We start from the raw sequence: 12492 nt of genomic DNA, 5'->3' as shown, positions 1-12492 counted from the left end.
CCTCAGAAAAACTAGAGCCATCAAAAGGACAATGCAAACAGCACAATCCTAAATATGCTGACTCAGAAGTAAGGGCCTTGGAGAGGTCACTTTGATGCTGCCAATGCAGCAAATACAACACGGGAGGCAGCAGCCAGGAGTTACCGGTCTCTGCAGTCACAGCAGGTGCTGTGATTCTCTAGTGCTTTTACTTCCCCCAGAGCTGAACTCCATTGTCTCTTGAGACAGACGGAGGCCAACAACAGTTAAGTAAGTTCTAGTGAAGTCAATGGGGCTTTCTTCCAGGTAAGCAGGGTTAGGTTTATAGCCTAAGACTCCTTCTTAAGACTTCTGAGGTATCACTACTTACTTTGTTTTTCTCTTCATATTGTCTCTTAGATTCTGCAAGCTGCTCTTCCAATTCCAACAATGCATCCTTCAGGGTGTCTACTTGATACATGAAATTGGTTTTCTCATTATCTAACTGAGCATTTGATACCATCGCCTTCTTATATTTCTCTTCAACTTCAGCTAGAGAGTCCTAAAGAAAAGAAAAAAGCAGTGATTAATAAACACTTTTAGTTTACCAACCAAGTCAAAATGCTAGGAAGACTACCTTGTCAATGACTGCATTTCCCCAACATTTTCTTACCTGTTATTTTTTGCATTTTATGTGATATTTCATGCAACTTAAAAACTACTTCTGGAAATCTAAGGGCATCTATTGCAAATTCCCTCAGATGGTGGTGGACTCTCATTCCTTGGAGGTTTTTAAGCAGAGGTTGGATGGCCAACTGTGATGTATGATCTAACTGAGCTTCCTACATTGCAGAGGGTTGGACTAGATGACCCTCAGGATCCCTTCCAACTCTTCAAATAATTCTAAGTTTAGCACTCATTTCCCTTGGTGACACAGTCTCATGCCTAAGCCTACTATAAAAAGATACTAGGAGATTTAAAAAGCATTCTAAGGGAATAGGGTGGCAGTTGGGAAAGGTCACATTGAAGAACTCTTGAGTCATTGTTTCAGGAATTCCCATACACCCCAAATAGGGCTGTGCGATAAATCGCCACAATAACCCATGATAAGTGTTTCAACAAGGCAATATTCCAGTGAACAAAAGGTGGAGACATGAAGCTTCCCGAGGGTAGCTCAGCTGAACAGATACTTTACAGATACTTGGCAGGTAATTTGCAGGCACCTTTGTTTGCTCTCTCCCTCCTCCCTCCTCCTGGGCTTCCCAGGTATCTTTCCACTTAGAGCTCAGCTAATTATGCAGAGTCTGCTAACCAGAAAGAACTGGAAAGCACTTCTTTCTTCCCTCACCCACACCAGTGGAAAAAAGAGAGAGAAGAGTTCTTATTTTTATTTTCTGGTGGTGCTTACATTGTTAATTCCCCCTAAATAGCTTTCCATATCTAAAAGGAAGGGTTTATTTTTTTAAAAAAAAGAAGACTATTTTTGCTTGCTTGCTTGCCTGCCTGCCCTACCTCCCTTTGATAAAAAGGGAGAGATTGGTGGGATGAGGGCTTTTGTGGGGGTCCTGGGGAGGCAGAATGGAGGGGAGAGGATTTAGTTGGTTGTGGTTTCTGGCTTGCGTCACAAGTCAATGGCAGCGAGTCAATGGCAGCCGTGGGCAGCGAGGAAGTTCAGGCAGGGGAAAGTCAGGATTCATGAGGCAAAAATCCCGGCAATGCTCCCCAGTGGAGTCTAGGGGCTGCTCAAGCCCACGTCTGCCAACTTGAAAGGCGGAGCGGTGCGACCTGGGAGTGTGTCCCTGCCATGGAGGAGCCTCCGTCTCCAGCATGATTTGTGGTTGGTTCCTCCTTAATCTGGAATATTGTCATTAATCAAGAGGCACTCCTGGACTGACATGCTGTATGCCAATGGGCTGCAATCAATCAGCTGCCAAAAGGACTGGGATTGGTTCTTTGAAGGTATTTATTTATTTATTTATTTATTTATTTGAAGCTTGAGAATCCTTACAACATCTGGGAAAGTCCATCTCCCCCCGCCCCCCCCCCCGTACTCTCTGAAAAGCAGCAACAAATCCTCCCAATTTTTTGCAATTAATTACTCACCTTTCCTCCAAATGCACCAACCTCCCCTAACAATACTACAGTACTGGAAACTCCCAAAACCATTTTTTTCTTTCACCCCAGGGTTGCTAGAACAGAATAGGAAGGCGTGTATAGTATTTAAATCCCCCCCCCTCAATGAGTCCTGGGCCTCTCTAGGCAATAGAGTTTAACCCTTGGAGCGCCTCATGGGGGGGGGGACAACCTATTTCTAGGTTTGCAGCAAGTAAAACCAAACCAAACACACAACCCTGTGCTTTATCCTTCCAGCACAAAAGCAGGCACTGAGGCTGCAATCCAAGTTGCAAGGGGCAGCCGTATGGGGATGTGGCAGCCATGTAATCCCAGGCTGCAACTGAGTGGCACATGGTTACGCCCTTCTTGCGCCACCCTCCCCGATCCAAGCCTTGCAAGACTGCTTGGGGAGGGTGTTGTGGGGACGCAGCAACCATGTCGCGTCCCCACACTGTCCTCCCCGAGCAGCCTTGTAAGGGATGGGATGCTGGGATGCTGGCATGAAGAGCGCAACAGCAATGCTGCTCAGGGCTGGTGTCGTGGCGGTAGGGCCTGGGCACACACACGCACATCCCAGACAGCTGGCAGACACTCTCTGCTGCTGGAGAGCGTCTCCGGTTTGGTAGTAAACCTGAATTGCTGTCTCGTGAAATGATGCATGTCTAAAAAGCATGTCATCAACATGAAAAGTTTGGAAAGCACAGCCTTAGCCGCTACACTGTATCATTATTCAGATTTCTGGGTCTTGTTGCAAATTTTTATGCTGTCCTTTAATGACTGTGGGGGAAATAAAAGTGGAAGGTTGAACAGCATTTCATAAAGAATGCCTGTGCCACAGAAAGACTATGCTGAACCTTAAAAGAACCCAGCCTTACTAACAATGTAAAAGAATGTAAGTTTACTACACACCCCTCCCCCACTATCTTCTCCCCCAACCTTAAACTGTATACAACATTAATGGCTCACATCACATGTAATTGATCTGTAGAAAAGACTCTACAACCTGAAAACCGAGACAATGCTAGTACTTTTTTAACCCAATAAAATATTTAATAAAAACTATTTTTTTAAAAACCGCTCCCTTGAAATTCTGTGGCACAGAATTTCAAAATCAGCATACATGCTTGGGTCTGATTTTAAAATGATTCTCTAGTTCATATTGACCCCCTTTTCACTGAAACTGGCCAACTTCAAACTGTACAGCTCTTCAGAAATGCATGATTTTATGTGAAAGTGTATACTCCTGAAGTAGTAGTATAAAGCATGCAAAAGCTATTTTAAGTGAGTGTGCTGTTTGCTCAGTCTGTTAATGTGCTTTAAGTACCTACGCTGTTATGAACTGAAAAATTAGAACTAGAACTTTGTAAGTTCAGGATGCAATTTCACAACTCTGAAAGAAAACATGCTTGTTAAATTACACTCCATTCTTGTTCCCTCTCTGGATATTTATCCAAGGTTAATCCCACAAGCTCACTCCAACATAAACTTGTACCTTCATTTCCTTCAGTCCCTGCATGTATTTTCCTTCTACATCCTGAATCTGGTCCTTTAACTCATTGATATCCTGAAGAAAATCGCAAAGCATGGTGTCAAAAAAGCCCCCTTTGTAATCACTGAAAACCACTGGGTAACCAATGACATTACAAAAATAGAATTTCCTAGTCATTCTTTTTACAAGTCATTCGTTGTGATGAAATATATATCCCTATACCAATAATTATTTTTGCACGGTAAGACATGAGGGACAGAAGCAAGTCCCTTTACCAGCTTTCACCTCCAACAAGCAGCTTACCTTAATTTCTCTAATAGATGCTTCAGTATCAACCGAGATGGAGGTATCTCCACTGCCTCGCCGGGAAGAAGTTCCACCTAGAGAGGCCAGCGTAGCTGCTGACAAGCTTGACACAGTACGAACCCCCTGGAATACAGTCAAGGAGTGTTTACAATAAAAGCAGTGTAAGTCTTTGTCATAGAATCTAAGATTTGGAAAGTACCTCAAAAGGTGATTCAGTCCAACTCCCTGACCTCCACTATCACCCCTTCAAGCTCTGCTCACAAAGGAGAACCCACCACTTCTGAAGTAGTCTGTTCCACTGTCAAACAGCTCATACTGTCAGGGCGTTCCTCCTAATATTCAAATCCCTTTCTTACAACTTGAACTAGTTGCGCTCCTGGTTCAAAAAGGTAGACAGACTCAACGGCACATTAAAAATAATCCAAACTGCTTTAGTTTCCAACTTTAATTTCAGAACACGCTGGCTATGATTTGTATTTAGAGTCTTTTTCATTACCCAATATCCCATCAAAAAAGTGAAGAGTATGAAAGGGAGAAGATGGGAAATATTGTCTTAGTTATAAATTTTAAAACTGTTGCTTAATTTCAGGATATTCTTTAATGTTTCCCACCTTCCATTATGGAAAATTTGTTAACAACAGAAGAAGAGCCTGCTGGACCAGGCCAGTGGCCCACCTGGCCGAGCATCCTGTTCTCACAGTGGGCGACCAGATGCCTCTAGGAAGCCCCATAGCAGGACCTGAGCAAAACAAGCTTCCACCCACTCATGATTCTAAAGGGCTGTCCCAGGAGGATGGAGCCAGCTTGTTTTCTCCTGCTCTGGAGGGGAGGACCTGAAGCAATGGCTTCAAGTTACAAGAAAGGAGATTCCAACTAAGTATCAGGAAGAACTTTCTGACATTAAGAGCTGTTAGACAGTGGAACAGACTTCCTTGGAACATGGTGAACTCTCCTTCATTGGAGGTTTTTAAGCAGAGGTTGGGTGGTCATCTGCCATGGATGCTTTGGGACCCCTTTCCAAATCTACAATTCTCTGATTCCCAGCAACTGGTATTCAGGTGAATAGTGCCTCTGACAGAGGAAGCTGAACATAACCTTTTGGCAAGAACTGTAGTCATTGATCGCCTTCTGTTCAGTAATATTTTACTAATCACAAAACTCTTCTTCATGTTTAAAGGCAAACAGAAAAGCTTTGATAAGTTTGTTTAAATTGCACCTGTGACCTGGTTTAGACGTAACACTGTCATTTCAGCAAACCATGGTTCATCAGAATGGGGAAAAGCAATGAGGCGCAACACTCCCCTTTCCTCCCTTCAAGCACCTGGCTGGAGAGAAAACTTCCTGGTTTTTTGTTTCCTAGGATGTCCTAACTGAGAATCTGTGGCTGAGAATCCTAACTGAGAATCAAGCTGTTCCTGGTTTGCCATTCTGTTCGACTTCAAACACATGCATGTCTTCCTTCTTTATTCCTGGCCATGTATCACACCTGCCCCTCTAAGCAACAAGTACATGTAATGAGATTAACTCTGAAAGCACAACCTCCAAACTATACTATTCAAACTTATTCTTACAGCAAAAAGTGAGTGTATATCCTGAAATATAATAACACTTGGATTTCTGAATATAGCAAGAATAACTAACCATGAATATATCATTGCACATACATGAAGTCAAAAAAGAGTCAATGGCAGAAAATTTAAGAGCTGAAAACCGTCAAAACATTTTCAATAGAAACTCCAAAATCCAGTGAATCCTATTTCTGTTCTTCATGATTAGGAGACATTTCTCAATCTATGCCTGTCATTTAATATTGTGCACAGGTACCTTTCCTTCCCCACACAACCATGCTACCCATTCACTCTTACCTTCTCAAAGTCTTTTTCAGGCCTTTCTTCAACCTACAGGAGAGAGAAGAAAGAAACCATAATTGAACCACAAGGACCCATTTTCCCATCAGGAGAGTGTCTTCAAACCTTTTCAGCATGACAGCACTGGCTGTATACAATCTTGGAGTAAAGGTGGTTATTTACTCCTAAGCAACTAAGCATGGAACTTTTGTTTTGTTTTGTTTACTTCAGAGACTAAAAGGTATCCCTTAAAATTCATCCTCTTTAAAAAGTTTGATTTGGTTTTAAACAGGCCCCGTTGCATCTGTCAGGCACTTGAATAGTGTTCAAATGCTTTAAGTGACGAAAGTATTGAAAGCTTAACATGTGAACCGAAAAGACTGTGTTTACACCACTATATTCTCCTTTAGCTTTCATGAAAGTGCTAGTTTCCCTTCACAGCCACCTGTTGAATATCTTGTTTAAATGTTAGGGTTCATTATTGTTCCACAGGATGTGTACCACTTTAAAAGCCAGGGTGCATATCCTGACATAGTTTTTGCAGCTGTGTAGCAGGTGCTGATAAGTCACTTTAATTAGCTGAATAAGGTGATTACAGTGTTTCTTTTTCTTTAGCATATATTAAACCTTGCAAAGCACTCTTTGCGTCTTTTCAGTGATTCCATCTGTGTGGTCTGATCTGCACGCACCCCAGACATCCGACTCAGAGATTGAGACGGGACTTTGAAGGGAAAGAAACTGATAGTGTGCATCTCACTCTTGGGAGACACAAATGAAGTCAGAGGTGAAATACATGAAAGAGCCTGCAACCATCAGCCGGGGAATATCCTGTGTTGCCAGTGTGGCATTGCAAACCCACCAAATCCAGCCAACATGTGTGTAGCAAGTTTGTGGACATAACTGAAGGAATTCCTAAGCAAGTCATTGTTCCTTCTGCAAACAATGCGGAAGCGGCTGCCACCACTGCTGCCCCCATGTCGGCCAAGGTGTGAGCAGCTGGAGCAGCTGGAGCTTAAGAAGCTGGAGCAGCTGCTGGTGGACAGACCGCAGTGCATCAAGAATGTCCTGAGCATGGAGGCACTGCTGGATCTCCTGGTCAACCTCAACACAGAGGGCCACTGCGACTCGCTACTCTAGAGGGACAGGTTTGCCTCTGAATTCCTCGCATGGGAATGGACCGCCTGACTATTTAGAGTGATGTGGGTGGGCTCCTTATCAATTGTGCCTTGGAAGACCACCTGCAGTAAACATTCACTTTATCACTGGTGGTAGGCCCAAGAGCTCCATCACCTCCACCTGTCAGGAGCCGGAGTTGGGTCAGGCATAGGTCAGCAACAAAAAACATGGGTGTCAGTGAAGTTAGTTCTTTATTCAAAGAAACCAAAACAGTACAGGCCCAGTGATCCCAGCAGCTCTTCCCAATAGGTCTTACTCCAACGAGGCAGCTGGAAAGACTGAAGGCCCCTGCCTCCCCTCCAGGGTCTTTCCCAAGCAGCTGCAAACTGTGTCTGTGCAACCAATCTCTGCTCTGCTCCATTCATTTCTCTGCATATTCTACTTGGCCAGGGCGGAGACGAGCTGGTCACAGTAGGAGGGGAAGACTCCCTGGATTCTTCAGCAGCCCACCTGAACTCTGCCTCTTAGCCAACCTCCTCTCCAGCCTCTGATGCTGGACTGCTCTCTGCCACAGCCTCTTCCTGTTCATGAAATCCTGTTGCCTCTTTTGCTTCTGACACATCCTCCTCTCGGTCTGCTCCTTCTTTTCCCTTTGACCACTCCTCATCGCCCACCACCACTCCCCTGGCCCTGAGCCTTGTTCCCCTGGGGGTTCCCCAGCTGGTGCCTCCCCCCCCCCACACCTCTGCATCCAGCCAGTCCATGACCCCACCATGGCCTGAGGACCCCAGCTGGCTCAGCACCTGGTTGAGCTGGCTTAACAACAGGCATGATGAGTCTTTTATGTGTATTTTAATAAACTGAACAGACCAAAAGATTTTGAATCATGGGTGTGTGTTGTGAACTTAACAGTACTTATCTTACTTTATTTACTTGCTATTTTGATAATTTTGTTTTATAGAGTCTAAATGTTGTATTGATTTGTTAACCATGTTTTACGACTTTTACTGTAACTGTGATGTTCAGCTTTTTTGTTGTTGTTGCTGTTTTGTTTGCTGTTTAGATGGGACTAACACAATGTGTTATGCCTGGGCATAGGAGCCAACTCCTAGGGGCTGAGGGGTCTTCACCACCTCCAATGAAATATTTGAGGGGCTGGATCCCCACAAAGTTGATGGGCATTGCCATTCAAATGGTATGTGTGACCACATCATGTGACTGATTATGGGGGGGAGGGTTTACCTGGGCCCCCTCAATATTTTATTCAGGTTGGCACCCCTGTACCTGGGGCTCACTCTGATGAGTCATTAGAAACTGTACTGTACTTGACAGTATAGGTGCCAGCTGCTAATTGGGACCAGTTGAATAAAGCACATGGCTCCAGTTCTCAAACAGCAGCACTGGCTGACTCTCCACTTCTGGCCACACTTCAAAGTGTTGGTGATAACCTTTAAACTACTGGGCAGCTTGTGACTCAGATACTTGAATATCTGTCATCTTCCATAAAAGCATATTCAAAGCTACTTGGATTAGACTAATTGAAATAACAGGATTTAAGTTAACTATCATGACTAACAAGTCCCACTGATATCCTTTAGTCTTTTCAAAGCATGACTGCATCCAACCTATTATCACCACCAGAATATATGAACTGACCTGAGAGTGTTAGCATGCAAATTTAGGATGGTATTGGCTGCTAGTCCTATTCAGAGCACACCTGCTCAAGTTAATGGACTTGACTAACTTAGCCTCATTAATTTCAGTGAGTCTACTCTGAGGAGAACTTAGCTGAATACAACTCTTAATAAATATAATTGATGTGGAAATGAAATTTTCTTTCAGAAATGTTATTTTCTTGAACGTATAAAACTGAAATGGAGTAAACTGAGTGTTTGTGGGAAGGCTTCTGTCTTCTTGTTCCGTGAGTGTATTGCTATGCTGTCAATGCTTTTCCCAGCCAAATAACTTTTGGTGTGATTTTTAGCATTGCAAGAAGACAAACGGCAATCTCTGCTCTTCCTCTCCTTTGCCTCATGGGTTGTCCTCAGGCTTCCTATTCTTTCTTTCTTTCTTTCTTTCTTTCTTTCTTTCTTTCTTTCCAGAGCCCCCCAAAACCCAAATACCGTACTACTTTTGAGAAGCTGTTTTACACAGCACTTTCCAGCAGATGGAGCTCTTTGTAATTTAATTCAGCTCAACAGTGGAATTATATGGTACATTTAAGTCAAATCAGGCTGCTATCCTGTGCCGTTACTTTGAAAGAAATCTCATTGAGCTCAATGGAAGTTATTTATGAGTAAAAACCAGTCTGATGATTAGAGTGCTGGACTAGGTCCAGGAATCAACACCCCCCCTTAGGCACGGAGCTCCCCTGCTGAGCGCAGGCCAGTCCCTGTCTCTCACCCAGCCTACACAGGGTTGTTAGGATAAAATGGGGAGCACACCTTGAGCTCCTTGGAGGAAAGGAGATATAAATGTGACAAATAAAATGAAATGTTCATTTTAAATTAGATTTCATTGTAGTAAAGAATATGATCCACTTTGCTACACTGCAAGGTGACACTTTATATTAACCTTTAAGAGTACAATTAGATAGTAAGAATAGCAGGGGTATCACAAACCTCAAAGAATAAACATGAACTACTTGCATAACTATGCAAGGAGAATCTGGGCCGCTTAAGCTTTTATAATGAACATCATCATTATTATTTAGAGTGCAATGCAATGGGGAAATAACAGCAGAGATCAGAAGAGACCTGGACACTCTCAGCCTAACCTACATCTCAAGGTTGCTGTGAGGATAAAACGGGGGCAATGGCATGCATCACTTTGAACTCCTCTCAGCTTCACCTTCCTTACAGGGTTGTTGTGATGATAAAATTGGGGAAAGGACCATGTATATCAGCTTGAGCTTCTTGGGAGAAAAATAGTGGGGTTTTTTTAAAAAAAGTTTTTTGAAATTTTAACTTTTAATTATTTGTTTCTTTTTCTAAACAGTTTACAGTGGGTATAAATGAACAGATACGGTTTTCACCATAGTGGCAGTACCATTCTGGGAAGAACATCAGCCTTTCATGTTCCTCTCCATGTCCGTCTGTCTAGGTGGCTTTGCCTCTTCATAGTTCTGATTTCAGACATTGTGATAAATCGGTATATCACCATGTTTAGCTGCTGATACGTCACAATGCTGAAAACCAGATATTGCCCAGCCCTAGTCTAGAGTGCCACTGGGTATTGATCACTTTTACTGCTAAAACAGTGACTACACCGACTGAAGGTTATATATAAGGCCAGGATGGAGCAGCAGCTTCGTTTTTAAAACATCTGGATCTGCTTGATTCTGTAAGAGACAGCTCTGAGGCCATCTTTACAATTCCAGTATTTCAGGATCTTTCAGAAAACATTAATTGCAAATTGCAAAATGTTTTCAAGACACATTCCAGCATCATTACAGACACAAAAAATAAAGACAGCATTATATTCCATTTATAACAAATATGTAGTTGTGATTTTAAAAAGCCTTTACTACTACACTGTTGCTATTTCAATTGTCTAGGTATATTTTAACTTTCATTGTTTTATGATATGTAAGCTTGGACTGTGAAGTATTTTATCAAGTGACATGTAAGACACTCAGAATAGTTTCAAATGAAACTGTACCAAATGACAGTCTATGGCTTTGGCTAAGTGTCTGATGGACTTAATGTATCAGACAAGACTCAACACTGGCACACACAGTGCCACCTGCGTCCCTAGGGCTCATTACCGTATCTTTAATCATGAATTTGCTTGTTGTTGATAATATTAGAATATGAAAAATATTTTCTGAGACAACTGAAGTCTACAAGATAGGGCTGTGGTCTAAACCACAGAGCCTAGGGCTTGCCGATCAGAAGGTCAGCGGTTTGAATCCCCGCGACGGGGTGAACTCCCGTTGCTCGGTCCCTGCTCCTGCCAACCTAGCAGTTCAAAAGCACGTCAAAGTGCAAGTAGATAAATAGGTACTGCTCTGGCAGGAAGGTAAACGGTGTTTCCGTGCGCTGCTCTGGTTCGCCAGAAGCGGCTTAGTCATGCAGTAAGAGCTGTTCGACAGTGGAATTTGCTGCCAAGGAGTGTGGTGGAGTCTCCTTCTTTGGAGGTCTTTAAGCAGAGGCTTGACAACCATATGTCAGGAGTGCTCTGATGGTGTTTCCTGCTTGGCAGGGGGTTGGACTCGATGGCCCTTGTGGTCTCTTCCAACTCTATGATTCTATGATTCTATGCTGGCCACATGACCTGGAAGCTGTATGCCGGCTCCCTCAGCCAGTAAAACGAGATGAGCGCCGCAACCCCAGAGCCATACGTGATTGGATCTAACAGTCAGGGGTCCCTTTACCTTTACCTAATTAAGTTTAAGGAATGCTAAACCTAGATCCTTTTCAGATGTTTTCTAAAGATCAGTTTCATTTGTTGTGAGACACTAGTGTTGCATGCAGTATTAGGTTGGGGAGAAAAAAGGGGGAAAGAGGAGGAACCTAGGTAGTGGGAAATGGGGTATATAAATTTTTAAAATATACAAAAGCATAACTGTGGCTCCATTGTCTTAAGCAACCTGAAAACCAGTCCTTCTCTACATTGTAGTGTTCTCTTGCTTAAAGTGAAAAGCAGCCACTTATAACCAGAAAACCATCAAGGAAACATCTTCAACCTGAGTTACAAGCACAGGGCAGCAAACAACAGCAAACACCTATCTTAGCAGAATTTTCATAACATCTAATAACATTTGGAGAAGAAATTAGAAATAAGAGCCCCAGTTACAGTACAAATGACCTGGTTCAAAAGATGGCCAGTCGTTTTTCAACAGTAAATGAATCAGAACTCACTAATCGCCCATATATTGCAGTGTTCTTGCTTCAGTAGAAATAGCCTTGGGAGACAGAAATAAAGCCATTCAATCAGGTAAAGAGGAAGCAGAAAAGCATGCTCACCACAGGACTTGCACGAGCAGAACTAGCTCTAGAAGAAGCTCGAGATCCTGAGCCGAGGTAGCAACTGTACTCCGAGGGCTGCCCACAAATACCCCAAAAGATGGCATCAAACAGAGATGAGAAAAAAGAAGCATTAGGACAGTAGAAATCAGACAGATTTGCTAGCATTTCTCATAAGTTAAGAGCAGGATAGCATATGGCTACAGAAAGGCAGAGTAGATGTCCCCATGCTGGAAGTTAATAAACCAACCTAAAATAGATTCATTTTAAAAAAAATGAAGCAAAATATTTCTGTAGAATTACACCAGCCAAAATCTATGAGTCATTGCCCGTGTAGTCTAGTGGCAGGTAAGTTTGTAGATATGTGACAGTTGGTGCCCTCACACCAGAGTTAAGATTAGATTCCAGTCTAGTCCAATAATCGTTGGAACATTTTGCATATTTTACCCAGAGAAGCATGAACTTCAGAAACTACCTTTAAGATTGCGTGCTCATATTAAATCTGCTTCAAATAACCAAATTATGCTCTTGTTACCTCTCAGGTGGACAATAATGATACAAATTAGGGTGTGAAATTTATCAACACTTTTGCCACTAGCTCCAAAATTCAAGAGTTATTTCACATAAACTCAAGGCTTTCTATGTGCCCAGTGGGATTTCTCAACCTAAACAGTCTCCCTCCCCATACCTTATT

The 12492-nt window shown here is 42.8% G+C and overlaps 1 protein-coding gene across 24 annotated transcripts in view; it reads right to left on the bottom strand.

Moving 5' to 3' along the window:
* LRRFIP1 (LRR binding FLII interacting protein 1) overlaps positions 1–12492 on the bottom strand; it is a 106816-nt gene that overhangs the window by 22806 nt on the left and 71518 nt on the right. For 15 of the 24 annotated variants that reach the window (XM_053364152.1, XM_053364127.1, XM_053364061.1 and 12 more), the window contains 5 exons: positions 11799–11876; positions 5734–5766; positions 3866–3991; positions 3566–3637; positions 350–520 (listed from right to left, as the gene is read on the bottom strand). In XM_053364152.1, the coding sequence (XP_053220127.1) occupies positions 350–520; positions 3566–3637; positions 3866–3991; positions 5734–5766; positions 11799–11876 (480 nt within the window). The remainder of the gene's footprint in view (positions 1–349; positions 521–3565; positions 3638–3865; positions 3992–5733; positions 5767–11798; positions 11877–12492) is intronic. The other 9 variants (XM_053364170.1, XM_053364189.1, XM_053364198.1 and 6 more) reach the window with 3 other exon arrangements.

This window comes from Podarcis raffonei, chromosome 1 (assembly GCF_027172205.1).
Source record: "Podarcis raffonei isolate rPodRaf1 chromosome 1, rPodRaf1.pri, whole genome shotgun sequence".
In the NCBI taxonomy this organism is placed as follows: domain Eukaryota; kingdom Metazoa; phylum Chordata; class Lepidosauria; order Squamata; family Lacertidae; genus Podarcis; species Podarcis raffonei.
Note: the sequence above shows the minus strand (reverse complement) of the source record. Positions and strands in the feature narration are given on the sequence as shown.